The sequence below is a fragment of the Sturnira hondurensis genome, unplaced genomic scaffold (assembly GCF_014824575.4).
Source record: "Sturnira hondurensis isolate 20B ecotype Veracruz unplaced genomic scaffold, ASM1482457v3 Scaffold0007222, whole genome shotgun sequence".
NCBI lineage: Eukaryota > Metazoa > Chordata > Mammalia > Chiroptera > Phyllostomidae > Sturnira > Sturnira hondurensis.
The window spans coordinates 2,456,553-2,484,368 of NW_028079853.1; the positions used below are offsets into that span (position 1 = coordinate 2,456,553).

The window sequence follows — 27,816 nt, forward strand, 5'->3', positions numbered from 1 at the left end:
AAAGATTTTATTTATTTTTAGAGGGGAAGGGAGAGAGGGAGAGAAATATCAATGTACAGTTGCCTCTCATGCGCCCCCTGCTGGAAACTGGCCTGCAACCCAGGCATGTGCCCTGACTGGGAATCGAACTGCGATTGTCTGGTTCCCAGGCCCACACTCAATCCACTGAACTACACCAGCCAGGGCTTTCTTTTCTTAATTTTAATTTTTAATTGAATTTATTGGGTTGACATTCATTAATAAAATTATGTAGGTTTCAAGTGTACAATTTTGTAATATAGCATTTGTATATTGTATTGTGTGTTCACCACACTGAGTCAAGTCTCCTTCATCACCATCTATCCCCCTTTACTCTCTTCCACCTTCCCCCCTTTCCTCTGGTAATCACCCTGCTCTTGTCTGTGTCTAAGAGGTTTTTTTTCTTAATCCCTTCACCTTTTCCATCCAGCTCATCAACTCTGCTCCCCTCTGACAGCTGTCAGTCTGTTGTCTGTATCCGTGAGTCTATTTCTATTTTGTTTGTTAGTTTATTTGGTCATTAGATTCTTCACATAAGTGAAATAATGATTTTTTCTTTCTCTGACTGGCTTATTTCACTTAGTATGCTACTGTCCAGGCCCATCCTGCTGTCACAAAGGGTAAGATTTCCTTTTGTCCTGCCAAATAGTATTCCATGTGTAAATGTACCACTGCTTTTTTATCTACTTGGCCTGCTTCCAAATCTTAGCTATTGTATATAATGCTGCAGTGAATATAGGGGTGCAGAGAGTAAGACTTCTGATGGCTAAACTCTCAATATTAAGATTTAACTGATTTGTTGTATTGTTGCTGAGAGAAAAAAAATTCCGACACTCTGAATTAGGAATAGGGACAATATAGCCAGATTTTTTTTGATTAGCTTTGGTTTTACTTTCTGTTTAACTTTTACTGTATTGAAAAATATATATACAAAAAGCACAGAAAACATGTACATTTTTGTAAATTATCATGGGGCTAACACCTGTGCACAACCCAACTCACAAAATAGGGTATTGTCAGCACCCAGAAGCCCCTCTCATGCCTCCTTCTAATCACCACCTGCTGCCTTCCCAGAAATAACCACTATCATGACTTCTAACCTTATAGTTTTGTTTTATGTACTTACTGATATATATATATATATATATATATATCATCTAGGTGTATTCTTCCATGTCTGGCTTCTTTCAACATTACATATGCCAGTCACTCATGTTGTTTCATGTGTGGATAGTGCTCTATCATATGGATATACATATACACAAAAAAATGAATAAAATTTACCCATTTTTTAATTTGATAGGCATTTCTATGGCTAGGTTTCCAGTTGGAGATGTTATAGATTGTTCTGATTTAAACATTCTTATCCAAGGTTCTTGGTTCACAGATGCTTCCATTTATGCTTGGTGAAGACCTAGCCATGGAATTGCTGCTTTTGTAAATAAAGCCAAACTGTTTTCGTGGTGTTTGCAGCAGTCTGCCCTCCCATCAGAAGTGTATGCGAGTTCTTACCACTCTGTCGTTGCCAACATTTGCTACTAAAGTTAATGTAATTTTAGCCACTCCATAGTTTTAATTTGCATTCCCTCGAATACTTATGAGGTAAACTAAACTAAAATTTTTTTTAGTCATTTAGTTATTTTTTTCCCTTGGGAAAGTACCTATTCAAGTTTTCTTATTCACCTTTTTGTTTTGTTGAGTTGTCTTTTTCTTACTGATTTTTTTGGAGTTTATTGTTGGTTCCATGTGTGGAAAATATTCTTTTTCACACTATGTCTGGCCTTTTCATTCTCTTATTAATGATTTTAGTTGAGGAAACAGTATACATTTTGTTTATACTTAAGTTCTTTGTAAATTAAGAAATAACATACATGCGGTAAATGGCACAAGTCTGAAGTGTAAAGCTTGAAGTTTTATGTACATGTGCCCGTGACCACAGTCAGGATGGAGAACTTTTCCAGCTCCTCAGATGGCTTCCTTATGCCCCCTCCAATGCCCCACAGTGCACACACATAAAATTATAGGTTAGTTTTGTATGGCTTTGATTTTTGTTTAAATACAATCATACTCTGTACACTCTCGGGTCTGAATTTTTCCATTCAAATATAAGTCTGTGAGATTCAGTAGTGTCATGTGCAGCTGTAGGTTATGTCTTTATATAGCTCAGTAGTATTCCATTGTGGGAACACAACAATAATTTATTCATTCATTCTAATGTTGGCAGTCATTTTTATTATTTTCACATTTTGGTTATCATTAAATAAAGCTATTATCAAGATTTTCACAGATGAGATTTTCATATCTTTTGGTGAACTTAAGTATGTATCCAGTTCCATTACCTTAGAGTGGAATTGCTGAGTCATAGAATAAGACTCTAGGAGTCTGTACTACCTTTTGTGTGTACTATGTAAGAGTTTTGAAGAGTGGGTATTCCAGTTTACATTGCCATCAGCTTTGTATATTGTATCTACATTTTTCATTATTTAAAAATTTATTTTATTGGTGTTCAATTACAGTTGTCTGCATTTACTCTCCACCAGTCCCCCCAACCCAGCCATCGCACCTCCCTCCCCTGTTTCTACTGCCACTTGGTTTTGTCCATGTGTCCCTTATAGTAGTTCCTGAAAACATTTCCCCACTTTCCAAGCCCCCATTATCCTCTCCCACTTCCCCTCTGGTTACTGTCAGATTGTTCTTAATTTCAATGTCTCTGGTTATATTTTGTTTCCTTCTTTGTTTTGTGGATTAGGTTCCACTTAAAGGTGAGATTATATGGTATTTGTCCCTCATTGCCTGTCTTATTTCACTCAGCATAATGCTCTCCAGTTCCGTCCATGCTGTCCCAAAAGGTAGGAGCTCCTTCTTTCTGCTGCATAGTATTCCATTGTGTAAATGTACCATAGTTTTCTGATCCATTCATTTACTGATGGGCACTTAAGTTGCTTCCAGCACTTGGCTATTGTAAATTGTGCTGCTGTGAACATTAGGGTGCAAAGGTTCTTTTGGATTGATGTTTTGGATTCTTAGTGTATAATCCCAGCAGTGGAATTGCCAGGTCAAAAGGCAGTTCCATTTTTAGTTTTCTGAGGAAATTCCAGACTGTTTTTCCACAGTGGCTGCACTAGTCTGCATTCCCACCAACAGTGCAGTAGGGTTCCCTTTTCTCCATATCCTCTCCAAAACTTGTCTGTTGATTTGTTTATGATGGCCATTCTGACTGGTCTGAAGTGGTATCTCACTGTGGTTTTAATTTGCATCTCTGTGATGGCTAGTGATGCTGAGCATGTTTTCATATGTCCCTGGGCCCTCTGTATGTCCTCCTTGGAGAAGTATCTGTTCAAGTCCTTTGCCCATTTTTTTAATTGGGTTGTCTTCCTGGAGTGGAATCATGTGAGTTCTTTATATATTTTGGAGATCAAACTGTTGTCTGAGGTATTGGCAAATGTTTTTCCACATAGTTGGTTCTCTTGATTTTAATGCTGTTTTCTTTAGCCATGCAGAAGCTTTTAATTTTAATGATCCCATTTGATTATTCTTTCCTCTGTCCCTTGCTCTAGAGGACATATTGGTAAAAATATTGCTGCGTGGAATGTCTGAGATTTTCTTGCGTATGTTTTTCTCTAGGACTTTTATGGTGTCACAATTTAATTCTTTTATCCACCTTGAATTTATTTTTGTGTATGGTTTAGTTGGTCACCAAGTGTATCTACACTCTTGATATCATTGGTCTAATTTTGGCCATTCTGGTAATTGTGTAATAGTATCTCACTGCATTTTTGCTTTTTCTTGATGACTAGTGATGTTGAACTCCCTTTTAAAATGTTTACTATTTGGAAATTCCTTTTGTGAAGAGTGTATTCTAGTCTTATGGCTTTTTTGTTGTTTGTCCTTTAAACCAATTTGTGAGTCCTTTCTATATTCTAGGCATGAGCCCTTTGCTTACATGAATTTATCAATCTTTTATATTATGGGAGTGATTTCCTTGATCTGTTTAAGGAAGCCTTCTGTACTTCAACATCAAGAAAGTGTTTTTAGACATTTTCATTTTGCCTTTCATATTTATATCTGCAATCANGTTTATTGTTGGTTCCATGTGTGGAAAATATTCTTTTTCACACTATGTCTGGCCTTTTCATTCTCTTATTAATGATTTTAGTTGAGGAAACAGTATACATTTTGTTTATACTTAAGTTCTTTGTAAATTAAGAAATAACATACATGCGGTAAATGGCACAAGTCTGAAGTGTAAAGCTTGAAGTTTTATGTACATGTGCCCGTGACCACAGTCAGGATGGAGAACTTTTCCAGCTCCTCAGATGGCTTCCTTATGCCCCCTCCAATGCCCCACAGTGCACACACATAAAATTATAGGTTAGTTTTGTATGGCTTTGATTTTTGTTTAAATACAATCATACTCTGTACACTCTCGGGTCTGAATTTTTCCATTCAAATAAAAGTCTGTGAGATTCAGTAGTGTCATGTGCAGCTGTAGGTTATGTCTTTATATAGCTCAGTAGTATTCCATTGTGGGAACACACCAATAATTTATTCATTCATTCTAATGTTGGCAGTCATTTTTATTATTTTCACATTTTGGTTATCATTAAATAAAGCTATTATCAAGATTTTCACAGAGGATCGAAGGTCAAGGTCTCTCACCTCCCCCATGGATATACACTTGTACCAAATCATTTATTGAAAAGAATGAGCTTTCCCTTCACTGCTTTTCAGTGCCACCTTTGCTGCTAAGCAAATAATATGGATGTTTCTGTTTCTGGACACATTATTTCGGTATGTAGTATTTGCTCATCTTCAGACAGTGCCACACTGCCTTAGTGATGCAGCTTTGTAAGGTGTCTTGATATATGGCAAAGTAAGTTGTCTTACCTTGTTTTTTTCCACAAATATTTACTTATTCTTCATTCTTTGCATTTCTGTATAAATTGTAGAAGCAGCTTATAAATTTCCACACAAACAGAAAACCATGTTGGGATTTTTTTTTTATTATTGCCTTGAGTTCATAGATTAAGATGGGATAAATGGACACATTTAAAATTTGAGTTTCTAATCCAGGAATATGATCTATTTGTCCATTTATTTAGATCTTTAGGTCTTGTTAAATTTTCTCAAGAACATTGTGTAATTTTGGAACAGAGATTGTATCTTATTAGATGTTTGTTATTAGATTTATAGCAAGGTATTTGAAAACTTTTGATGCTGTTGCAAATGGTATTTTTTTATTCTTTTCCTTTTTTAAAAATATTTTTAACCCTTGGCTTCCCACACATAAACATATAACTGTTTTTATTGTTGTTCTTTTGCCTAGAAACTTTGCAAACATTACATATTCTAATAATTCAGCTGTAGATACCTTTAGGTGTTTTATCTACACAGCATCACCTGCAAAAAAAAAAAAAGAGAATTCCAGCTTTTTCATGTTATCAGTTGGAGTATTGGTTCTAATGACCTAATCTCCCATTAGCAGAAACCTATATTTTCTTTGTATATGAAAAAGCTCTGGTCATGGAGAAACTTAGATTGTGGGGCACACAGCTAAGCCTGCAATATTTTCTTATTTTGGATGAGAATCAGAGAAGTACAATATCATTAGAGTGTAGTATACATTTTAGTCATAGTTTTGCTTGCTTATGTCAATAAAAACTACTCCAAAACTTCAGTGACTTATACAATAAGCAGCTCTATTTTTAAATCATGTTATAGCTTGGCTCTCAGTTGACTGTCATGCTGCTCCGTATTTTCTTCCCTCTGAAATCCAGAGCAAAGGAAGAGTCCCTACCTGGGATAGGCCCTTTTTTGTGATAATGTTGGATAGTTTTGAAAACTTCTACATGTGCTATATGTCAGTTTTACTCACAGTTCATTGGCCAACACAAAACAAGGCCATCCTTTTAGAGTGAAAAACACTTGAAATTACATGATGGTGGGTGGGGCTGTGTAACTTCACAGAGAAAGGCAGCAAGTAATAATAATTCAACACACTACACAAAGTTTCAATCAGGGGAGGAGTCAGGAGGACTCTGAAATTCAGTCACTCTTTAAAAGCGACAACCGAGTAAGTTTACAGGGGATTCATCAGTATTTGATTCAAAAAAAGTAGATTAAAAATCTATCTCAGTCTTAGAAAATCAGGGAATTATAATATTATGCTAAGTGAAATGAACTAGTCAGAAGAAGACAGAAGTGATATGTTTCACTTACATAAAGTATCTCAAGTATTTAAATTTATGTATACAAAGAAGATTGGTTATTGTGGGGTACTTGGGGGAGAAGGAAATGGGGTGTTTTTTCTTAATGGGTATAGATCTTTAGTTTTAGTGATGAAAAAGTTCTAGAGATCTGTTTTACAACAATGAGAATATATATTCCACTTAAAGTGTACACAGGCTGTTGGTTCAGGTGGTAAGTATAATGTTATGTGTTTTTAAATACAATTAAATGAAGATTTTAAAGGAAAAATTAGTGGTTAAAATCCCTGAGGCTTATATTCCATTATATATGTATATACCACATTTTCTTCTTCCGTTAATCTGGCTACAGACAATTGGCTTGCTTCCACCTTTTGGCTATTGTGAATAATGCTGTAATGAAAATGAATGTGCAAATATTACTTCAAAACCCTGCTTTTTATTCTTTTGAATATAGAAAAGAAGTGAGATTGTTTAACTACATAATAAGTTTATTTCTTATTTCTAGAGGACCTCCAAACTGTTATTTACAGTAGCTGCACTATTTTGCATTTCCACCAACAGTGGGTTTGGGTTCTAATTTTTTCACCTGGTTCCAACACGGGTTACTTTCTGTGCTCCAAATACTGACCGTCCTAATAAGGGTGAGGTGACACTCCATTGTTGTTTTGATTTGATTTCTCTAATGATTACTGATGTTGGGTATCTTTTCATTATCTTATTGTCCATTTTTATGTTTTATTTAGAGAAATGTCTGTTCAAGTGTTTGATCATTATTTAATCAGCTAATTTGGGCTTTTTTGTTTTAAATTTTAGAGTTTCTTTATATACCTAAGATGTTTACCCTTTAACAAATATTTGTGATTTTCAAATACTTTTTCTCATTCTGTAGATTTTCTTTGAACTTACTTAGTTGTCTCTTTTGATGACTAATTTTTAAGCTTGATGTAGTCTCATTTCCTATTTTGCTTTGTTCCCTGAGCTTTTGGGATCATGTCCAAGGATGTAATGCCAGACCTAATGTCAGGAAGCTTTTCTCTGTGTTATCTCAAGTGAGTGTTACAGTTTTGGGTCTTCTATTTAAATCTTTAATCCATTTAGAATTAATTTTGCATGTGGTGTAAAGTTCTTTCACATGTGAATATCCTGTTTTCTCAACACCTTTTATGAAAGTTTATCTTTTCTCCATTGATTGGTTTTGGTACCCTTATTGAAGATCATTTAACCATAAACATAAGGGTTTACTCTGTCTTTATTCTAGTCCATTGGTCTGTATGTCTGTCTTTATGTCAGTGCCACTCTGTTTTAACGTTAGTTTTGTAATGTGTTTTGAAATCATGAAATGCAAGCCAATAACCTTGCTATTTTGGAAGATTCTTTTGGCTCCTTGAAGTCTGTTGAGATATTATATAAATGGTATCATATCTCATATCATATAATTGATAATGATATTTTTTATTTCTTTAAAAAATGCCATTGAGTTTACAAAATATTGAATCTATAAATTGCTTTGGGTAGTAGGAACAGTTTAACAATAGTAAATATTCCAATCTATGGTTTTGTTGCTAGTGAAAATAAAATTTAAAGAAGCTGTTTAAAAAACTCTATCTCTTTAGCAGGTATTCTAGGAGTTAGGTCCACTCAGGAAACAGGAAACCAGAGAACACCTCTCCAGTTACATAGATCCCTTCTGAGAACTTTTGGGATGCCAGGAACAATATTCATGGATAGGTTGCACCTTGCATATTCACCCAGACTCCATCCCTAGTGGCCCAGGATAATTACTTTTAGTGGCTATGGTTGCTGGCCAAGAAGCTCATGACAACATTAGTTTTAGGGAAGTGCTAACCTAATACTTAGGGAGCTAGGATCTGCATTTTCAGCAGCAGCTAATGATCAGCGCTGGCAGCCCTGCAAAAGGTCTGATTCATACCTGAGGGCCCCAGACCTTCCGGGGGAAAACTCAACGGTGGGACTAAGAGGCTGCTCATGTGAAAGATGTACTTGGAACATTTCAACCTATATTACAAAGAATCTACTTATATCTATTTAGGATTAATAGTTATATTTTGAGGAATAGATTCTTTAGAGCCCAGGTGGCAAACACAAGGCCCAGGGGCTGAATACAGTCCTCTACCTTATTTTATATGGTCTGGTACCTTGTTTCTACCAGGCAACGGTGCCAAGCTCCTTGCTCCTAGTTAAGGAGTAGTTACATTTTTAGTTCTAAAGTTACATTTGGCCCTTTAAAGGCAACCACAAGGCTGGTGTGGCCTCTGGTGAAAATGAGTTTGACACCCCTGCTTTAGAGTGAAGTTTAGAACACTGATGATATATGTTTATAAAATAAAATAATTTTGAGCTATATTAAATATATCTTAAGTGTGATACAGGTTTTGGTTCCCGAGTGTTGAATATTTGTAAACTGAAGCGATTTCTATTTATTATGTGGATGATAGCCCAGAATCTCAGGGCCTGGATCATTCCAGTTGTTATTCTAACAATGCTGCTTAACGGTTGATATCCTGGGTCACATCTTGGTCCAGATTTCTGGTCGGATAGTGGGTATGAAACCATGTTGTATATCTGATGGAACACCTGTTATTGTTATTGTTTTTCAAAGGCTGAGCGTCAGGCTATCAATACAACAGTCCAAGGTTCGGCAGCTGATATTGTCAAAATAGCCACAGTTAACATTCAGAAGCAGTTAGAGACCTTCCCTTCAATCTTCAAATCCCATGGTCATCGGGAAAGTGCTCTTCAAAGTGACGGAACAGGTTTGTTCATAAATGAGACCCCTGCAATAGCATGATGAGATTAATTGCACCAAGAATGAAAAGGGGATGTATTTTATATATTCTCAGCAATTCTGTAACATTTTGGTCTCAATTGGTCTTTACATTCAGAAATATTGAGATGCCAAAAAGTTTTTTAAATGTTTTAAAATTTTATTTATTTATCTTTTTTTAGAGGGGAAGGGAAGGAGAAAGGGAGAGAAATATCCATGTATGGTTGTCTCTCGTGTGTCCCCTGCTGGGAACTGGCCTGCAACCCAGGCATGTGCCCTGACTGGGAATCAAACCGTGATCCTCTGGTGCACAGGCCCGAGCTCAATCACTGAGCTACACCAGCCAGGGCAAGATGCCAAAAAGTTTTTGTTTCTGTGGAATCTATCTACAAATATTTACCATATTAGAAATTTTAAAAATGTGAAATTTAAAAATATTTATTAACATTTAAAAAGTAATAAACTCAACATATGTTAACATAAGTAACATATTTTAATTAAAATAACTATATTATTTATTTAAATATTTGATTGATTTATTTTTAGAGGGAGGGGAAGAGAGGAAGAAAGAGAGGGAGAGAAACATTGATATGAGAGAGAAATATCATTTGGTTGTCCCTCATGAGGCCTGAACCCTAACCCAGGCATGTGGGTTAGGGATGAACCCTAACCCTGACTGGGCATTGAACAGGTAACATTTTGCTTTGTGGGGTGATGCCTAATCGACTGAGCCACACCATTCAGGGCTAAAATATTAATAACTTCATTTTTTAGAACAAAAGAAATTTGGTAATGAGTGTCTTTATTTTACCTTTCTGCTAATCTCTTTAATGTTTAGCTTCTGAGAAGACAGTTGGATTCTCTCTCCTATTTCTACATTCAGTGTGTTGCAATGTTACATGTCCTGTAACCTCTGAAAAACCCTAAATGTATGGTCCAGAGTGATAAATGCCCCAGTTTGTGGGAGACCGGTGGGTTCCTCGGGATGTGGTACTTGCAGTGCAAAAACCAGGACAGTCGATCACCTTCCTGTGTACTTATTGACAAGTGAGACCAAAAAAGGAAAACAACCTCTGCATGTTGTTAAGAAAATAATTTGACTTTGCATGTTCTTTGAAAGGGCCTTAGGGACCCCTGTGGTCCTCAGAACATGAGAACATGTTTGATTTTACCTAGTCATGGCATTCCATGTTCTCTGAAGTCTGGAATAAACACTAAGTTGACTGTCTTATCACATACATTTCTTTGTCAATATTGTCTCCTTTTCTTGTTCTTGTTCTTAAAATATTTTCTCTAAAAGTCTTCTTGTTGCTTGGATAGATTATTTCTTGTTTTAACAAGTACATAGAACTTTCCATTATCTATTTCTCCCATGTCTGTATTCCGCTTTCAATACCGTTGCATAGACACTGAGATTGTCAAACCATGACTGCAGCTGTGTTTGACAACACAGCTGGGAAGAGGTTAAGAATTCTCAGGCATAAAGGGGAAGAATAAACTGGTTGAGATGGCACAGAAAAGGTACAGGTCAGCTGTTAAGGATGGAATTTGCTATTTCTACAAGAGACATACAAATATATTAAAGAGAATAATGCAGCCAGTTACATACAAAGATGTTCACTTATATACAAAAATACATAGATATAAAAACCTATTTGCCCACGAAATAGGTATTGTTAGTTTTATTGTCTTCAATGACCCCCCAAAGTCTAAGGCTGATCATTCAACATACTGTTGTGTGGGAGTAAGTATGCACACACATACACACTCACTCTCTCTATATATGCATATATAGAGAGAGAATGTGTGGTGATCAGGCTCATTTGGGGAATAGTACTACTGTGTGCTCTGAAGGGTTTAGAGGTAAAAGTTATCAGGCTATGTTTAAATTTCAAATCCACTAAGGAAGGGAAGATATGATACCTGACTGAATATTTGCATAACTTCACAGCAGAGTAATGTGGTGTCAAAATGAGGGTGTAGGCAATAACAACCTTTAGAATGAGTGGAAGACAATGTAGATATGTCCCTGAGAATGACTTCATGGTGACCTGACAGGTTAAAGGTAGCAGCAGTAGGTCAGTGTGATCAAAGGGAGCTGAGCCTGGGGCAGCAGACTGCACAGGGAACGGGAAGATCGTGGCATTCTGGGTCAGGAGCCATGTATACAAGGGCAATGAAGAGGACAAAGGTACAGTGGTCAGAAAGCAGAAAAACTAGAGCATCTGGACAGCTGATGCTGTGAGATAAGGAGGTCCAGTGGGGCAGATCAGATGTCAGCCAAACTGGCGAACAGTTGCACAGCCTTTGCAGCCCAGCTGTGCCACGACCTCATCTGCATTTGTTCTCTTACCCTATGACAGCCACCTCATAGCAAACTGGGGCTGCAGATAGTGACAGCTAAAGAACTCTGAGGGAAGCACCAGATATTGAAGGAATTGGGAGTATATTTGTGCCGTTCTGAGGATAAGTAGGAAATGTGGATGGCAGAAAGGAAGCAAAGAATTAAAGGCAGTTACTCTAAAGGTCTTAATGTTGAACCTTATTTAGTGATCGGAGGGACACAGTCTGTACCACCAGGCCCAGCTAGTTAGGAAATAGTAACTAAGTCTAGTACAGTGATTTATAACCATCTGTGGAGACACGGGTTTTTGAGAATCTATTGAAAGCTATAGATCGTCTCCACAGAAAAATGTGCAGACATAGCCTTACATATAATGTCAAGGGACTCACACACTCTGAAGTCCACATTCTGGTCTGAGGTTAGGTCCATGTCTAGAGTGTGCTAATGGGGAAGCACCAGTTCTACTGTAGTGACACTTTTGGCCGTAAAAGGTCACCAGGCAGTGTCCCCTTATAAAACATTGCCTAATGACAATACCAGTTCCCCTTGCTGGAGCAGGAATCAGGCCCCATACTATCCGGTGCTTTTACTTAGAACAGTGGGACTCCATGGAAAGAGAAGATGTTGGTTTATGGAAATAAGTTACAGGGTTTGGAGCAGATTTCTTCACACTTCATTTACTGGCGTCTTTGTTAGACTTCTCTTTTCTGGGAGGAAGTTGACGGAGATTTAGTCTACCTCGTAAGTAGGCTAAGTAGCAGACAGCAAGTGGTTATTTTCCCGATAGTTCCAAATCTGCTGTATTTTAATCTCTTAATTAAAATTTCCCAGAGTTTCTTAAGATCTCTAAAAAAAAAAAACAACCCAGAACCCAAAACACAACATTCTCCTACGGCAGAGTGACATGTTTAGGTGTGCTGCTTTTTCCATTGGGCAGGAGGGTTGTTACCAAAGAGAGGACTGCCAGAGGTCTTCGGCCCTGTCAGAGGAGGCTTCTTCATCCTTCAGCTCCATGATGAACTCTTATATGAAGTGGCAGAAGAGGATGTTGTTCAGGTATTTTTACAGTGTTTGCATCCATTCTACGGAAAGTTAAGACACTTTGTAGGTCAGGCTAAGATATATAAATGTTGAGTCCTTAGGGTTATAGAAAGAACTGAGAGCGCTCAATGTCGTACTGTTGTTAAAGAAATTTCTGGTGCAGGCAGGTTTTTCATCTGGGAGAAGTTAGGTGAGAATTTGGAGTCTCCTCCTGAGGGTTTCAAAGCTCTGAGCATTCTAGCTGAAACCGGCAGAGCTCCTGCTGGTCAGTGCAGATCTGAGGTGCCTGGCTCTTCGTGGATGTCAAGTTTTAAGCACCAGGTGAAGAGCTCTAGTCTGGCCTGCCGCCTCAGTACGTGGGACGGGGAGCATTCTTTCATTGGGCAGAGTTTGCTAACCTCTTTCTTCCCTCCTTAGGTTGCTCAGATTGTCAAGAATGAAATGGAAAATGCCATAAAACTTTCTGTGAAACTGAAAGTGAAAGTGAAAATAGGTGGCAGCTGGGGAGCACTGAAGGACTTCGATGTGTAAACTATAGTGGATTGAGGCCTCCTAAAAGCCTTGTGTGGGTGCAATTATATGGGAAGAATAGAGATTACCCTTTCACCTACTTCACAAAACCAGAAACCATTGTCTTAACAGACTTAGGATAGTAATTTATAGTAGGAGTTTCAAAATGTATATGAGTTTATTCTCTGTAGTGTAAAAAAATCTTTTTTGAGGTAAAATACCAAATTTAATTATTATATTCCCTCTCAAAGAGTATTTATGAAAGCCTTTCATAGCTTACTGTGGCTCTAAACAGGTTCAGCATGCATCCTTGAAATATGCACTTAGCACGTTGGGTCCTAACCTGTCTGGACCAAGCACGTGCAAAATGGAAGAGTTGCCTTGGAGGTATTTTCAGCCCCTTCCAGGGTCCAACAGGAGCCAGCAATGGATAAGGATTTCATTTCATATACCTCACCAGGCTTAGGCCTTGTGTGTGATTTTTCACCAATATCAACTTAAGACTACTGAAGTAGTATTCTTAAATAGCATTGGCTAATACATTATGAATTCTATGAAGTGGTTAAGTCTTGATATGGATATAGTCATGGAATGGATTTTCATGAAATGCTGTTTCTGCTTCCTTTCCTCTTCCCAATTCATGCAATGAATGTAGTTGTAATACTTAGTATTATAAAATAGGTTACACCTCTTGAAGAGGTGTCCTGTTCTGTAAGATCAGGTGTTTATATTGCAGTTTAGTACAATACTTCCAGAGAAGGAAACACCCTCTTATCAGTCCCTCTACGTCTCTTTCTATGTTTGTAGCATGGTGAGAATACCCACCTCAAAAGATTGTACTTCAATAATCCCTATATACTTGAGCTTTTTACTGTCAAAATAAAATGTATTTATGAGAAACCTTCTGTCAGCAGTTCAGTTTTGTAAATCGTGTTTGGTCTAAGAGTATCAGACACCTGTGTTCCATATTTACATATTTTGTAGTTTGCTTAAATCTGTGCACATAAGAAAAGTTAATTATACTCTTAATCAGTTATCAAAAGATTGCTCTTTTAAGCTTATTAGTCAGAAATTTTTAAAAAGACAGTTGCTTTGTAAACAAGTGTGATACACTGTCAGTATCTGGATATTAGTGTGCACGATACTCAGACATATTTTATGGGGGAGGGTGGTGGGCAGAAGATGACAGAGGTGAGAGGGAAGTTCTGTCATTGTTTCTCAAGGTTTTTCCATATTCGCCTGTACCATGTCTTTCAGAGGGACAAGCTGTAGTGCTCAGTATTCTGGTAGCTTTGAGATCCAGCCCAAGAGAAAGCTCACTCTGTTTACTTACGCGTGTGTTTCAGATGTGAGTGCAGGCATGTAGACCACTTCTACCTTATTTTCTACAGCCATGGCCCTACACTCGGAGCCACATGCGTTTCCTCATCTTTTTTGACCTATCAGCTGGATTTAAAACAGGCCTTGCTCTGCATCATTCAGTTGTACACAAATTCCAGTTACCATGGTTTACTTAAATAACATATTGCCCCTCACAACACAGTTCAAATTTCAGTTAGAGAGGCATAGTAACTGAGTAATTGCATGAAGTTCAAACTTCATTGGTAGTTGTTTAGGACACAAATCACTGTGTATCAGTAAGTAACAGATGCTCATTGTGGTAGAAAGAATAACGCCCTCCCCTCCAAATGTCAGTAATCTAACTCCTAAAACCTGTGAACGTGTTATGTTACATGACAAAATGACAGTGCTTATATAATTTAGTTAGAGATCTTGAGATGGGGAGATTACCTGGGTGGTTCCAGTGTAAACACAAGGGGCCTTGTAAGAGGAAGGCAGACAGAGTCAGAGGAGGAGATGTGACTACGAAACACAGTCAGACTGAAATCTGAAGACGCTTGCACTAACTTTAAGGTGGAAGAAGGGACCACGAGCCAAGGAATGCAGGCAGAAGCTGGGAAAGGCAATGGAATGGAACTGAATCTCCCCAGTCCTCTGTTTTAGCCCAATAAAGACCATATCAGACTTCTGACCTCCAGAATGGTAATTTGTGTTATTTTTAATTTTATTGAGATGTAATGGACATACAACACTGTGTAAGTTTAAGTTGTACAGCATAATGGCTTTCATATATTGCGAAGTGATTGCCACAGTAAGTTACCATTCATCATCTCATAGAGATTAAAAAGAAGGGGAAACTTTTTGCGTGTGATAACTTCCAGGATTTACTACCTTAGCAACTTCTGAATATACAATCCAGTATGTTTACTGGTGTCATCATGTTGTATTTTACATCCCTAGTACTTATTTTTTCTTATACAGGACCTTTGTACCTTTTGACAACCTTTCTTCAATTCCCCCACCCTCCACTCCTAACCCCCTGCCCCTGGCACCACAAATCTGATCTATTTTCTTAAGGTTTTATTTATTTAATTTTAGAGAGAGGGGAAGGGAGGGAGAAAAATATCAATGTGTGGTTGCCTCTTATGTGGCTCCCACTGGGGACCAAGCCCACAACCCAGGCACGTGCCCTGACTGGGAATCGAACCAGTGACTCTTTGGTTCACAGCCCGCACTCAATCCACTGAGTTACACCAGCCAGGGCTGATCTACTTTTTTTTTTCAAAGATATTATTTCTTTTTAGAGGAAAGGGGAAGGGAGGGAGAAAGAGACTGAGGGAAACATCAATGCAAGAGAGATACATGGACCAGTTGCCTATTGCACAGAACCAATTGGGGACCTGGCCTGCAACCCAGGCATGTGCCTGACTGGGAATAGAATCTGCAACCTTTTGGTTCACAGGCTGGCACTCAATCCATTAAGCTACACCAATCAGGGCTGATCTATTTTTCTGAGTTATTTTTTTAAGATTGTACATTTAAGTAAGACTATATTTGTCTCTCTTTATTTCACATAACATAATCCCCTAAAGGTTCATCCATGTTGTAGCAAGTGTCAGAATTTGCTCCATTTTTATGGCTGTAAATATTCCAAAGCTTCTTTATGCATTTTTCCATTGATGGACACTTAAGCTGTTTACCTGTCTTGGTTATTGTAAATAATACTGCTGTGAACATGGGGATGCAGATATGTCGTGGATGAGTGTTTTTCTTTACTTTGGATATTTACCCAGAAATGGAATTGCTGGATCATACGGTAGTTCTATTTTTAATTTTTTGAGGAATCTCCATACTGTTTTTTATAGTGGCTGCACTAATTTACATTTACACCAACTGTGCACAAGGATTCACTTTTTCCACATCCTAGCCAACACTCATTATTTTTTGTCTTTGACAATAGTCATTCTAATAGGTCTGAGGTGATATCTCACTGTGATTTTGATTCGCATTTCCCTAATGACTTGTGTACCCATTGGCCAGTTGTATATCTTCTTTGGAAACATGTCTTTCCAGATCTTATGCCCACTTTTAAAATTTGATTGTTTTGAGGGGTTATTACTGAGTTGTATAAATTCCTTATACATTTTGGATATTAACCCTTTATCAGACAAAAGATTTGCAAACATTTTTTCCCATTTCATAGTCTATCCTTTCATTTTGTTGATTGTTTATTTTCCTGTGCAAAAGTTTTTTAGTTTCACAGACTCCCACTTGTTCATTTTTGGTTTTGCTGTTTGTGCTTTAGGCGTCACATCCACACATCCTGACCAAGACCCATGTCCAGGAGCTTATTCCCTAGGTTTTTTTCTAAGAGTGTTACGGATTTAGGCCTTACATTTAAGTCTTTAACCCATTTTGGATTACTTTTTGTGATTGGTGTAAGATAGGGGTCTAGTTTCATTCTGTTGCATTTGAATATCCAATTTTCCCAGTATGATTTATTGAAGAGATTCTTTTCTCCATTGAGTTTTCTTGGCACCCTTGTCAAATATTAATTGACTATAGATGTGTTGGTTTATTTCTGGGCTCTCAATTCTGTTTTATTGGTCTATGGATCTGTTTTTATGCCACTATCATGCTGTTTTGATTACTATAGCTCTATAAGATAGCTTGAAGTCAAAAAGTATAATGCCTGTTGCTTTGTTCTTCTTTCTCAGTATTACTTTGGCTATTTTTTTTTTTTGTGGTTCCATACAAATTGTAGAGTTGTTTTTCTACTTTTGAAGAAATGCCATTGGATTCTTGATGAAGATTGCATTGAACCGATAGATGGCTCCAGGTAGGACATTTTAACAGTATTAATTCTTCCACTCCATGAACACAGGATGTCTTTCCATTTTTGTGTGTGTTTTCTTTGTCCAGTGTTTCATAGTTTTCAGCATGGAGATCTTTCCCTCCTTGCTTAAATTTATTTCTAAGGTTTTATTTTGTCTTTGATGCTATTGTATATGGGATCATTTCCCTTATTTATTTTTCAGATCGGTCATTGTTGGTATGTATATAGAAATGCTACTGATTCTTACATGTTAATTTTGTATCTTGCAACTTCACTGAATTTGTGGATTAGTTCTAACATTTTTTGGCAGATTTTTCTAAACATAAAATCATGTCATCTGCAAATAGAGACAGTTTTATTTCTTCCTTTCCAATTTGGATGCCTTTTATTTTTTTGTATTGCCTGACTAGTCTGGCTAGGAATCCTCGTACTATGTGGAAAGGAGTGGTGACAATGGGCACTCTTCTCTTGTTCCTGATCTTGGAGAAAAAGCTTTCGACTTTTCACCACTGAGTGTGATCTTAGATGTGGATTTGTAATATATGGTGTGGATTATGCTGAGGTACATTCTTTCTATACCAAATTTCTTGAGTTTTTATCACAAACAGATGTTGAATTTTGTCAAATTTTTTTCTCTGCATCTATTCAGATGATGTGATTTTTAAATCTTTCATTCTATTAATGTGATGTATCACATTGGTTGATTATGTATGTTGAATCATTCTGGCATCCTAGGGATAAAAATCCCTCTTGATTGTGGTGAATGAATGATCCTTTTAATGTGCAGCTGAATTCAGTTTGCTTGTATGTATTGAGAATTTTTGCATTGGCCTGTAATTTTTTTTCTTGTAGTGCCCTTTACTGGCTTTGGCAGGGTAATGCTGGCCTCATAAAATGAGTTTGGGGGTGTCCATCCTATTTGATTTCTTTCATTTACAATTTTGTTGATTTGAATAATCTATTTTCATTGGTTAGTGTAGCTAAAGATTTGTAAATTGTGTTCATCTTTTGAAAGAACCATTCTTTTTAAAAATATACTTTATTGATTATGCTATTACAGTTGTCCCATTTTCCCCCTTTATTGCCTCCACCCTGCACATCCCTTCCCACCTGCATTTCCCCCACCCCTTTAGTTCATGTCCATGGGTCCTACATGTAGGTTCTTTGGCTTCTATGTTTCCTATACTATTCTTAACCTCCCTCTGTCTATTTTCTACCTACCATTTATGCTACCTATTCCCTGTACTTTTTTCCCCATTCTTCTGCTCTCCCTCCCCCACTGATAACCCTCCATGTGATCTCCATTTCTGTGCTTCTGTTCCTTTTCTGGTTGTTTGCTTGTTTGTTTGTTTTAGGTTCAGCTGTTGATAGTTGTGAGTTTGTTGTCATTTTATTGTACATATTTTTGATCTTCTTCTTTTCCTTAGATAAGTCCCTTTAACATTTCATATAACAAGGGCTTGATGATGATGAACTCCTTTAACTTGACCTTATCTGGGAAGCACTTTATTTGCCCTTCCATTCTAAATAATAGCTTTGCTGGATAGAGTAATCTTGGATGTAGGTCCTTGCCTTTCATGACTTTGAATAATTCTTTCCAGCCCCTTCTTTCCTGCAAGGTTTCTTTTGAGAAATCAACTGATAGTCTTATGGGAACTCCATTGTAGGTAAGTCTCTCCTTTTCTCTTGCTGCTTTTAAGATTCTCTCCTTATCTCTAATCTTGGGTAATGTAATGATGATGTGCCTTGGTGTGTGCTTCCTTGGGTCCAACTTCTTTAGGACTCTAAACTTCCTGGACTTCTTGAAAGTTTATTTCCTTTGCAAGATTAGGGAAGTTCTCCATTAGTTTTTCAAATAAGTTTTTAATTTCTTGCTGTTTCTGTTCTCCTTCTGGCACTCTCATGATTCAGGCTGGAACATTTAAAGTTGTCCTGGGGGTTCCTAAGCCTCTCCTCATAATTTTGATTTCTTGTTTTTTCATTCTGTTCTGGTTGAATGTTTATTTCTTCCTTCCAGTTCAAACTGTTGATTTGAGTCCTGGTTTCCTTCCCATCACTGTTGGTTTGCAATACATTTTTCTTTATTTCACTTTTCATAGCCTTCACTTTTTCCTCTATTTTGTGACCATACTCAACCAATTCTGTGAGCATCCTGATTACCAGAGTTTTGAACTGTGCATCTGATAGGTTGGCTATCTCTTCATCACTTAATATTATTATTTTTTTGAGCTTTGATCTGTTCTTTCGTTTGGGCCATCTTTTTTTTTGTCCTGTCATACCTGTTAGGTAGTAAGGGGCGGAGCCTTAGGTGTTCACCAGATGGGGCAATCCATGTCACTATGTTTTGGTGCTGTATGTGGGGGAGGGGTTCGAGAGGGGGCAATGCCCACTTGCTCTACTCTCTGCCATCTTTCAGTCATTTCTGACACTACCCACAGGCAAAGTGGGACTTTCTGGTGCTGATTCCCAGGTGGGTGATTTTGTGTTCATTCTAGGAACCTGTGGGTTTCTCCAACAAACTCTCCTGTGAGGCTAGGAGTTTCTCTTGCTGCTGCAAACCTCACAGGTTTTTTTCAGTCAGAGGTTTCACAGCTTTATTTCCCTGCACTGGAACCCTGGGTTGCATGACCTGTCTCACTCCCCAGTTGTTCCTCCTGATTTATCCACATGTAAATGTGGGACTGCCTGCTCTGCTTGCTGCCACCTAGCCAGGTCCACCAGCTGCTGCCCTGCCATGAGTCTTCTTCACCCAGCTGCCCATCTCTGCCCCTCCTACTGGTCTGGATGAATGTTTCTTCTTTTTTAAAAATTATTTTTAATTGATTGATTAAATTAATTTTATTTATTAAACTATATTTTATTGATTATGCCATTACGGTTGTCCCATTTCCCCCCTTCATTCCTCTCCACCTGCACACCCCTCCCCCCTACATTCCCCTCTTTAGTTTATGTCCATGTGTCATAAGTTCTTTAGCTTCTACATTTCCCACACTACTCTTGCCCTCCTCCTGTCTATGCTATTTATTCTCTGTACCTTCTCCTCCCCCTCCTCCTCCCACTCCCCTGTTGCTAACCCTCCATTTCTGTGGCTGCTCTCCTGATCTAGCTGTTCACTTGGTTTGCTTTTGTTTTAGGTGTGGTTGTTAATAACTGAGTTTGCTGTCCTTTAGCTGTTCATATTTTTTATTTTCTTTTTCTTAGATAAGTCCCTTTAACATTTCATATAATAAAGGCTTGATGATGATGAACTCCTTGAACTTGACCTTATCTGAAAAGCACTTTATCCTCCCTTTCATTCTAAATGAAAGCTTTGCTGGATAGAGCAATCTTGGATGTAGGTCCTTGTCTTTCATGACTTGGAATACTTCTTTCCAGCCCCTTCTTGCCTGTAAAGTCTCTTTTGAGAAATCAGCTGACAGTCTGATGGGAACTCCTTTGTAGGTGACTATCCCCTTATCTCGCTGCTTCTAGAATTCTCTCCTTCATTTTAATCTTGGCTAATGTAATTATGATGTGCCTTGGTGTGTTCCTTCTTGGGTTCAACTTTTTGGGGACTCTCTGAGCTTCCTGGACTTCCTGGAAGTCTATTTCCTTTGCTAGATTGGGGAAGTTCTCCTTTATTATTTGTTCAAATAAGTTTTCCAATTGTTGCTCTTCTTTTTCTCCTTCTGATACCCCTATAATTTGGATGTTGGAACGTTTAAAGATGTCTTGGTGGTTCCTAAGCCTCTCCTCATTTTTGTTAATTTATGTTTCTTCTTTCTTTTGTATTTGGTTGTTTCTTTCTTCCTTCTGGTCCACTCCATTGGTTTGAGTACCAGTTTTCTTTCAATCACTATTGGTTCCCTGTGCATTTTCCTTCATTTCACTTAGTGTAGCCTTCATTTTTTCATCTAATTTGCAACCAAAATGAACCAGTTCAATGAGCATCCTGATCACCAGTATTTTGAACTGTGCATCTGATAGTTGGCTATCTGTTGGTTGCTTAAAAGTACTGGCTCTGGGCTTTGATTTGTTCTTCCATTTGAGCCATATGTTTTTGGTCTGGTCGTGCCTGTTATTTATGAGGGGCAGAGCCTTAGGTGTTCACCAGGGCAGGGCAACCCAGTAGCTGGGTTGATATACAGTGACACTGTATGTGGGGGCAGAGTCAGAGAGGAAATAATGGTGCTTGCTCTGCTCTCTCTTGGATTTCAGTCCCCTTTGCCACTTCCCTCAAGCTAATTGGGCCCTTCTGGTTCTGGTTCCCAGGTGGGTGGGCTACAAAAGGGGGTCCTACATTCTAGGACCCTGTGGGTCTCTCCAACGAACTCTCCTGTGAGGTTGGGAGTCTCTCCTAGCACCTCAACCCCCGCAAGTTTTTTCAATCGGTGCTTTTAGGCTTTACTTCCCATCACTGGGGCCCTGGGTTGTGCAGCCTGTTTTACTCCTTTTGCCTGGTTTATCTGCACGTGAATGTGTGTCCACGGTCAGCCAACTGTCTTGTGCACCTCACTAGGTCTGCTCTTTTCCTCCCTGAGCCTAGGGTCTGCTAGCCCCGTGTCGCCTGCGTGCCCAGATCTACCAACCACTGCTTTTTTCTGCCATGACTCCTCTCTGCTGGCCGCCAAGTCCACCCCTCTTACCAGTCTGTAAGAATGTTTTGTTGTCAAACTTCCTACAGTTCAATTTTCTGTCTGTTCTGGTTGTGTTTTTGTTTCTAAATCTTTGTTGTTCTTAAATGTGGTTATGCAAGGAGGTGCAGTGTTTCCACCTATGGCTCCATCTCGGCCAGAAGTTCAAATGTTTCTTCCTTAACTCCTTGGTTGTCAGACTTCCATATAGTTTAATTTTCTGTGAGTTCTGGTTGTTTTTTGTTTTTATATTTGTTGTTCTTCCGGTTGTGTGAGGAGGTAAAGTCTGTCTACCTATGCCTTTATCTTGGCTGAAATCTCTCTTTTTTTTTCAATGCCAAAACCTGGGATAAAGAACCATTCTTAGTTTTGTTTATCTTCTCTATTGTTTTCCTGTTCTCTATTTATTTATTCTCTAATTTTTATTATTTTCTTTCTTCTACTAAGTTTGGATTAGTTTGTTCTTTTTTACCATTTCTTAAGCCATAGAATTAAATTGATAATTTGAGATCTTTCTTGCTGCTTAATGTAGGTGTTTATTGCTATGAACTTCTCTCTTAGCACTGCTTTTACTCCATCCCATAAATTTTGGTATGTAGTGTTTCCATGTTTGTTTGTCTCAAGATACTCTTTTACTTCCCTTTTACTATCTTTGATCAATTGATTGTTCAGGAGAGTGTTGTTTAATTTTCATGTATTTGTCAGTTTTCCAGTTTTTCTCCAGTTGATTTCTAGTTTGTGTTTAGAGAAGATACTTGGTGTGATTTCAGTCTTCTTGAATTTGCTAAGGCTTGTTTGTCTAGGACAGACCTAACTTACATTCTGTCCTAGAAAATGTTCCACTTGTGTTTGAGAAGGATGTGTGGTCTTTAAATCTGTTATTTCCTTATTCATTCACTGTCTGGATAATCTATCCATTGTTGAGAGTGGGATATTCAAGTCCCCAAGTATTATTTTGTATGTTATTTATTTCTCCTTTCAGTTTTGTTAATTTTTGTTTTATATATATATAGGCACTCCAGTGTTTGGTACACAAATATTTACAATTGTTATATTCTCTTGGTGGATTGACCCCTTTATCATCTATAGAGAACTTCTTGGGTTTTTTTTTTACCATCTTGTCTGATATAATAAGTATAACAACCCCTTCTTTTATTGGTTACAATTTACTTGAAATATTTTTACTCTCAGTCTGTACATGTTTTTAAGGCTAAAACAAGTGTCTTGTAGGCAGCATATATTTGGATCTTGTTTTTTAATCCATTCACATTAAAACAATTACAACCATTTACATTCAAGCAAATTTTGATAGGCAAGAAGTTACTATTGTTATTGTTAATTGTTTTCTGGTTGTTTTGTAGAACCACTGTTTCTTTTTATCTTGCTATCTTTTTTTTGTATTTTGATCTATTTTTGGACCTATTTTGGGTTCAGTGTGTTTGGACTTCTTTATCATGTTTCATGTAATTACTATGGGTTTTTCCCTGTGGTTACTATAAGACTTTAATACAATATCTCAAAATTATAATTATTTTAAACTGATAACAACTTAAGTGCTGTAGCATTCCTAAATTTTACACATTTACTATTCCTTCTCCTCACATCTTAGGTTATTAATGTTATAGTTTACATATTTGTTTATATTATGCATCCAATACAAATTATTATAGTTATGGTTACATCTGTTATTTTAATTTTTAAACTAGAGTTGTAAGTGAATTATATCCCTCCATTATTGTATTACAGAATCTAAGAAGCTATATATACATACATATATATATATATATATGTACATATATATATATATATACTTACTGCTTCCATTAACATTTATGCTACCTTTTCATGTTTCTATGAAGTTAATTAGCATTCTTTTTACTTCCAGTCAAAGAATTCTCAGTAACATTTTTTACAAGGCAGATCTGGTGTCAATGAACTCTCTCAGCTTTTGCTTGTTCAGAGAAATTTTTATCTCTTCTTTACTTCTAAAGGATGACTTTGCTAGGTATAGAATTCCTGGTTGACAGTTTTTTCCCCAATATTTGAATACATCATTCCATTTTTTCTTGGCCTGAAGAGTTTCTGTTGAGAAATCCACCCACATGGGGGCTTCCTTGTATATAATCTGTCTCTTCTCTTGCTGCTTTCAAATCTTTCTCTAACTTTTGACCACTTAATTATGATGTGTCTCATTGTGGCCCATTTCGGTTTCAACCTGTTTGGGGTTCTTTGGACATGGATGTTTATTTCTCTTTCCAAGTTTGGGAAGATTTCAGTCGCATTGCTTTAAATATATTATTACTTTCCATTCATTTCTCTTCTTCTTCAGAGACTCCCATACTGGGAATGTTATTTCTTTTTACTGTATCCCTTAAGTCCCATTGGCTTTCTTCACACTTTTTAAAAAAATATTTTATTTATTTATCTTTAGAGGGGAAGGGAAGGAGAGAAATATCAATGTATGGTTGCCTCTCGTGAGTCCCCTGCTGGGGACTGGCCTGCAACCCAGGCATGTGCCCTGACTGGGAATCGAACCGCGATCATGTGGTTCGCAGGCCCTCGCTCAGTCCACTGAGCTACACCAGCCAGGGCCTCTTCACACTTTTCAAATTTTTTTCTTTTTGATCCTCTAACTGGATAATTTCAAATGTCCTGTCTCCCAGGTAACTGATTCTTTCTTTTGCATGGTTGAGTCTATTGTTGAAGCTTTCTGTTGAATTTTTCAGTGCAGTCATTGAATTTGTAAGCTCTAGGATTTCTGTTGTTCTGATATTTCTATATCTTTCTTGAAGTTCTCATTTTGTTCTTCTAATTTTGTTTAGTTGTATGTCTGTGTTCTTGTAGTTTACTAAACTTGTTTTTTAAAATATATTTTATTGATTATACCATTACAGTTGTTGTTCTATTCCCCACTTCATTCTCCTCCACCCTGCACACCCCTCCCCCACCATTCCCTCCTTTAGTTTATGACCACCTGTCTCAAGTTATTTAGATTCTATATTTCCCCTACTATTCTTGCCTTCCCCCCTATCTATTTTCTACCTACTGTCTATGCTATTTTCTGTACCTTCTCCCCTTCTCCTCCTCCCACTCCCCTGTTGCTAACCCTCCATGTGTTCTTCATTTCTATGGTTCTGCTCCTGATCTAGCTGTCCTCTTGGTTTGCTTTTGTTTTAGGTGAGATTGTTGATAACTGTGAGTTTGCCATCCTTTCACTGTTCATATTTTTCATCTTTTTCTTAGATAAGTCCCTTTAGCATTTCATATAATAAGGGCTTGGTGGTGATGAACTCCTTGAGTTTGACCTTATCTGAGAAGCACTTTATCTGTCCTTCCATTCTAAATGAAAGCTTTGCTGGATAGAGCAATCTTGGATGTAGGTCTTTGGATTTCATGACTTGGAATACTTCTTTCCAGCCCCTTCTTGCCCGTAAGGTCTCTTTTGAGAAATCCGCTGACAGTCTGATGGGAACTCCTTTGTAGGTGACTGTCCCCTTTTCTCTTGCTGCTTCTAGGATTCTCTCCTTCATTTTAATCTTGGCTAATGTAATTATGATGCGTTTTGGTGTGTTCCTTCTTGGGTCCAACTTCTTTGGGACTCTCTGAGCTTCCTGGATTTCCTGGAAGTCTATTTCCTTTGCCAGACTGGGGAAGTTCTCCTTTATTATTTGTTCAAATAAGTTTTCCACTCGTGGCTGTTTCTTTCCCCCTTCTGGTACCCCTATAATTCGGATGTTGGAATGTTTAAAGATGTCCTGGAGGTTCCTAAGCCTCTCCTCATTTTTTTTGAATTCTTGTTTCTTTACTATTTTCTGGTTGGATGTTTCGTTCTTCCTTCTGGCCCACTCCATTCATTTGAGTCCAAGTTTCCTTTCCATCACTATTGGTTCCCTGTGCATTTCCCTTCATTTCAATTAGTTTAGCCTTCATATGTTCCTCTAATTTTTGACTATAATCAACCAGTTCTGTGAGCATCCTGATAACCAGTGTTTTGAACTGTGCATCTGAGAGGTTGGCTATTTCTTGGTAGCTTAGAGTTATTGGCTCTGGGGCTTTGACTTCTGCTTGAGCCATAATGTTTTGGTCTCTATGTGCCTGTTACATATGAGCGGAGCCCTACGTGTTCACCAGGGCGGGGCAACTCAGTCACTGGGTTGTGATGCTGTATGTGGGGGCAGGGTCAAAGGAGATCAATGGCAGTCCCCTCTGCCTCCTTCTGCCACCAGGGCCGTGAGGTCTGTCTCACTGCTCACTCCTTTGCTGGCTTATCTGCGCATGAGAACGTGCAACATCGGGCAGCCTGCCCCGCACCCTCACTGGGTTCGCCGCTGGGGCCTGTGCAGTCCACCGCTGGGGCCTGCAGGAGTCTGTCTCACTGTTCACAGCTCTGGTGGTTTATCTGCGCACAAATGTGTGACTAGGCTCAGCCTGCCCCGCACCCTCACTGGGCCTGAGATGCTACCCCGGCTGCCTGCACGCCTGGGTCGCCTGGGTTGCCTGGGTCGCCTGGGTTGGGGGATCCTTCCTGCCCGACCCTGCTCCACTGCTGGCTCTGATCCTCTTACCGGTCCCGGTTCAATGGTTCGTTGTTGTCGGACTTCCGTATAGTTCAGTTTTGTGTTCTTTGGCTGCGTCTTTGTTTACTAATCCTTTGTTGCATTCAAATGTGGTTGTGGGAGAAGGCACAGTGTTTCCACCTATGCCGCCATCTTGGCGGAAGTCCAGTTTACTAAACTTCTTAAAGAGGATTATTCTGAATTCTTTACCTGCTCTTCATTTCTTTAGGGTCAGTTATTGGAGCTTTATTAGTTTCCTTTGATAGTGTCATGTTTACCTGATTTCTTTGTGATTATTGATTCTGTATGTTGGTCTCTGTGCGTGTGAGTAAGCAGTTCACTTTTCCAGACTTTACAGGTTCACTTTGGTAGAGGTAGTTCTTCACCAGGCAGCTCAGCTTGGTGTTCTGGACATGTCGGCTGGTGATGTCCCTGGGACAGTAGGGTTTGCTGTCAGGGTCTATTTTGCAGAGAGGCTACTGCCCATGCTTCAAAGTTGAAGGGGGAGGGATGCTGCTGGCTGGGAACAGTTGAATGGGACTTCTATAGGGAAGGCCACACTGTGGGTTCTGTGGCTGCCTGGGTTCTCTGGTCTGTCTTCCTAGACAATCAGGACTGGGTACTACACCCAGCAGCAGGCATGACTGAATTAGCTTCCCTGCCCAAGTAGGGTGACAGAACTGACTTTATAGCTGCCAGGGCTCTTTGTTTGGAATCTTGACTCAAGCAGAACTGTACTCAAGCTCCTGGCCTAGCGGGACTACCTTCTTTGCTCTCCTCAGGGATAGTGCTGTCAGCCAGGCTCCCCACTTGAGTGCTGCTGTGGTACACAACTTCCTAGGTATTGAGGCCAGGCTTCCTGGTCAGGCAGGGCAGGGAGCTATGTGCAGCAGTGGGTTTCCTGGCATGACAGTGCCACTGGCTTTGCTCTGCAGACCACGAGGTCTGCTTGCTCTAGCGCTGTGAGGCTGTGCAGTGTCCAGGTGTTCTGGCCAGTGTTTCTGGTTGGGTGGGGCCTGGATATACACTGAGCAGTGGATGGGGCTATCACTCAACTCCCCTGCTCAGACTGGGTGGGTAGTGGGAAGTGTATGCCTCTGTGTGTGTATGGGGGGTGTTGGGGGAGGCAGTAGGGGACACCAGGCTCCAGGGCAGAAAGGCTCTCCATTTGAGATCCCAAATCAGGCGTACCTGTACTCCACCAAGTTCCCTGGCCAAACTACACTACTCTCTTGGCTCTGCAGATTACCAAAGCCTCTGGGTTTAGACTACTGGTGGGTTTTGTAGGTAGGACCTTCGTCTGCCAAGATCTGAGCACTGTTTGTTGCAAGCCCCAACCCCCTTCTGCATCACAATCTGATTCCCCGTGTTCAAGCCTCGCAGATTCCACGAGATCCTAGTGATGCAAGACCATAGCAATTCTCCCAAGAAGGGGCCCACAGCACTCAATGTCCATGCTGGGCTCTTTTTCCTTTCTGGAGTAACCACAGGCTGGGGGAGACCACCCGGAGTGGTGCTGCCCTGGCCAGGGGAGGCAGTGCAGTGAGTGCAGCCGCTCCTCTT

At 38.9% G+C, this 27,816-nt stretch overlaps 1 protein-coding gene across 2 annotated transcripts in view; it reads left to right on the top strand.

Moving 5' to 3' along the window:
- Positions 1 to 13,812, top strand: part of POLQ (DNA polymerase theta) — a 148,036-nt gene extending 134,224 nt beyond the window's left edge. For both annotated transcript variants that reach the window (XM_037051537.1, XM_037051538.1), the window contains exons 28-30: positions 8,848 to 9,001; positions 12,294 to 12,412; positions 12,815 to 13,812. In XM_037051537.1, coding sequence (XP_036907432.1) covers positions 8,848 to 9,001; positions 12,294 to 12,412; positions 12,815 to 12,928 — 387 coding nt within the window. In that variant the 3' untranslated portion in view covers positions 12,929 to 13,812. The remainder of the gene's footprint in view (positions 1 to 8,847; positions 9,002 to 12,293; positions 12,413 to 12,814) is intronic.
- The last annotated feature ends 14,004 nt before the right edge of the window (positions 13,813 to 27,816 follow it).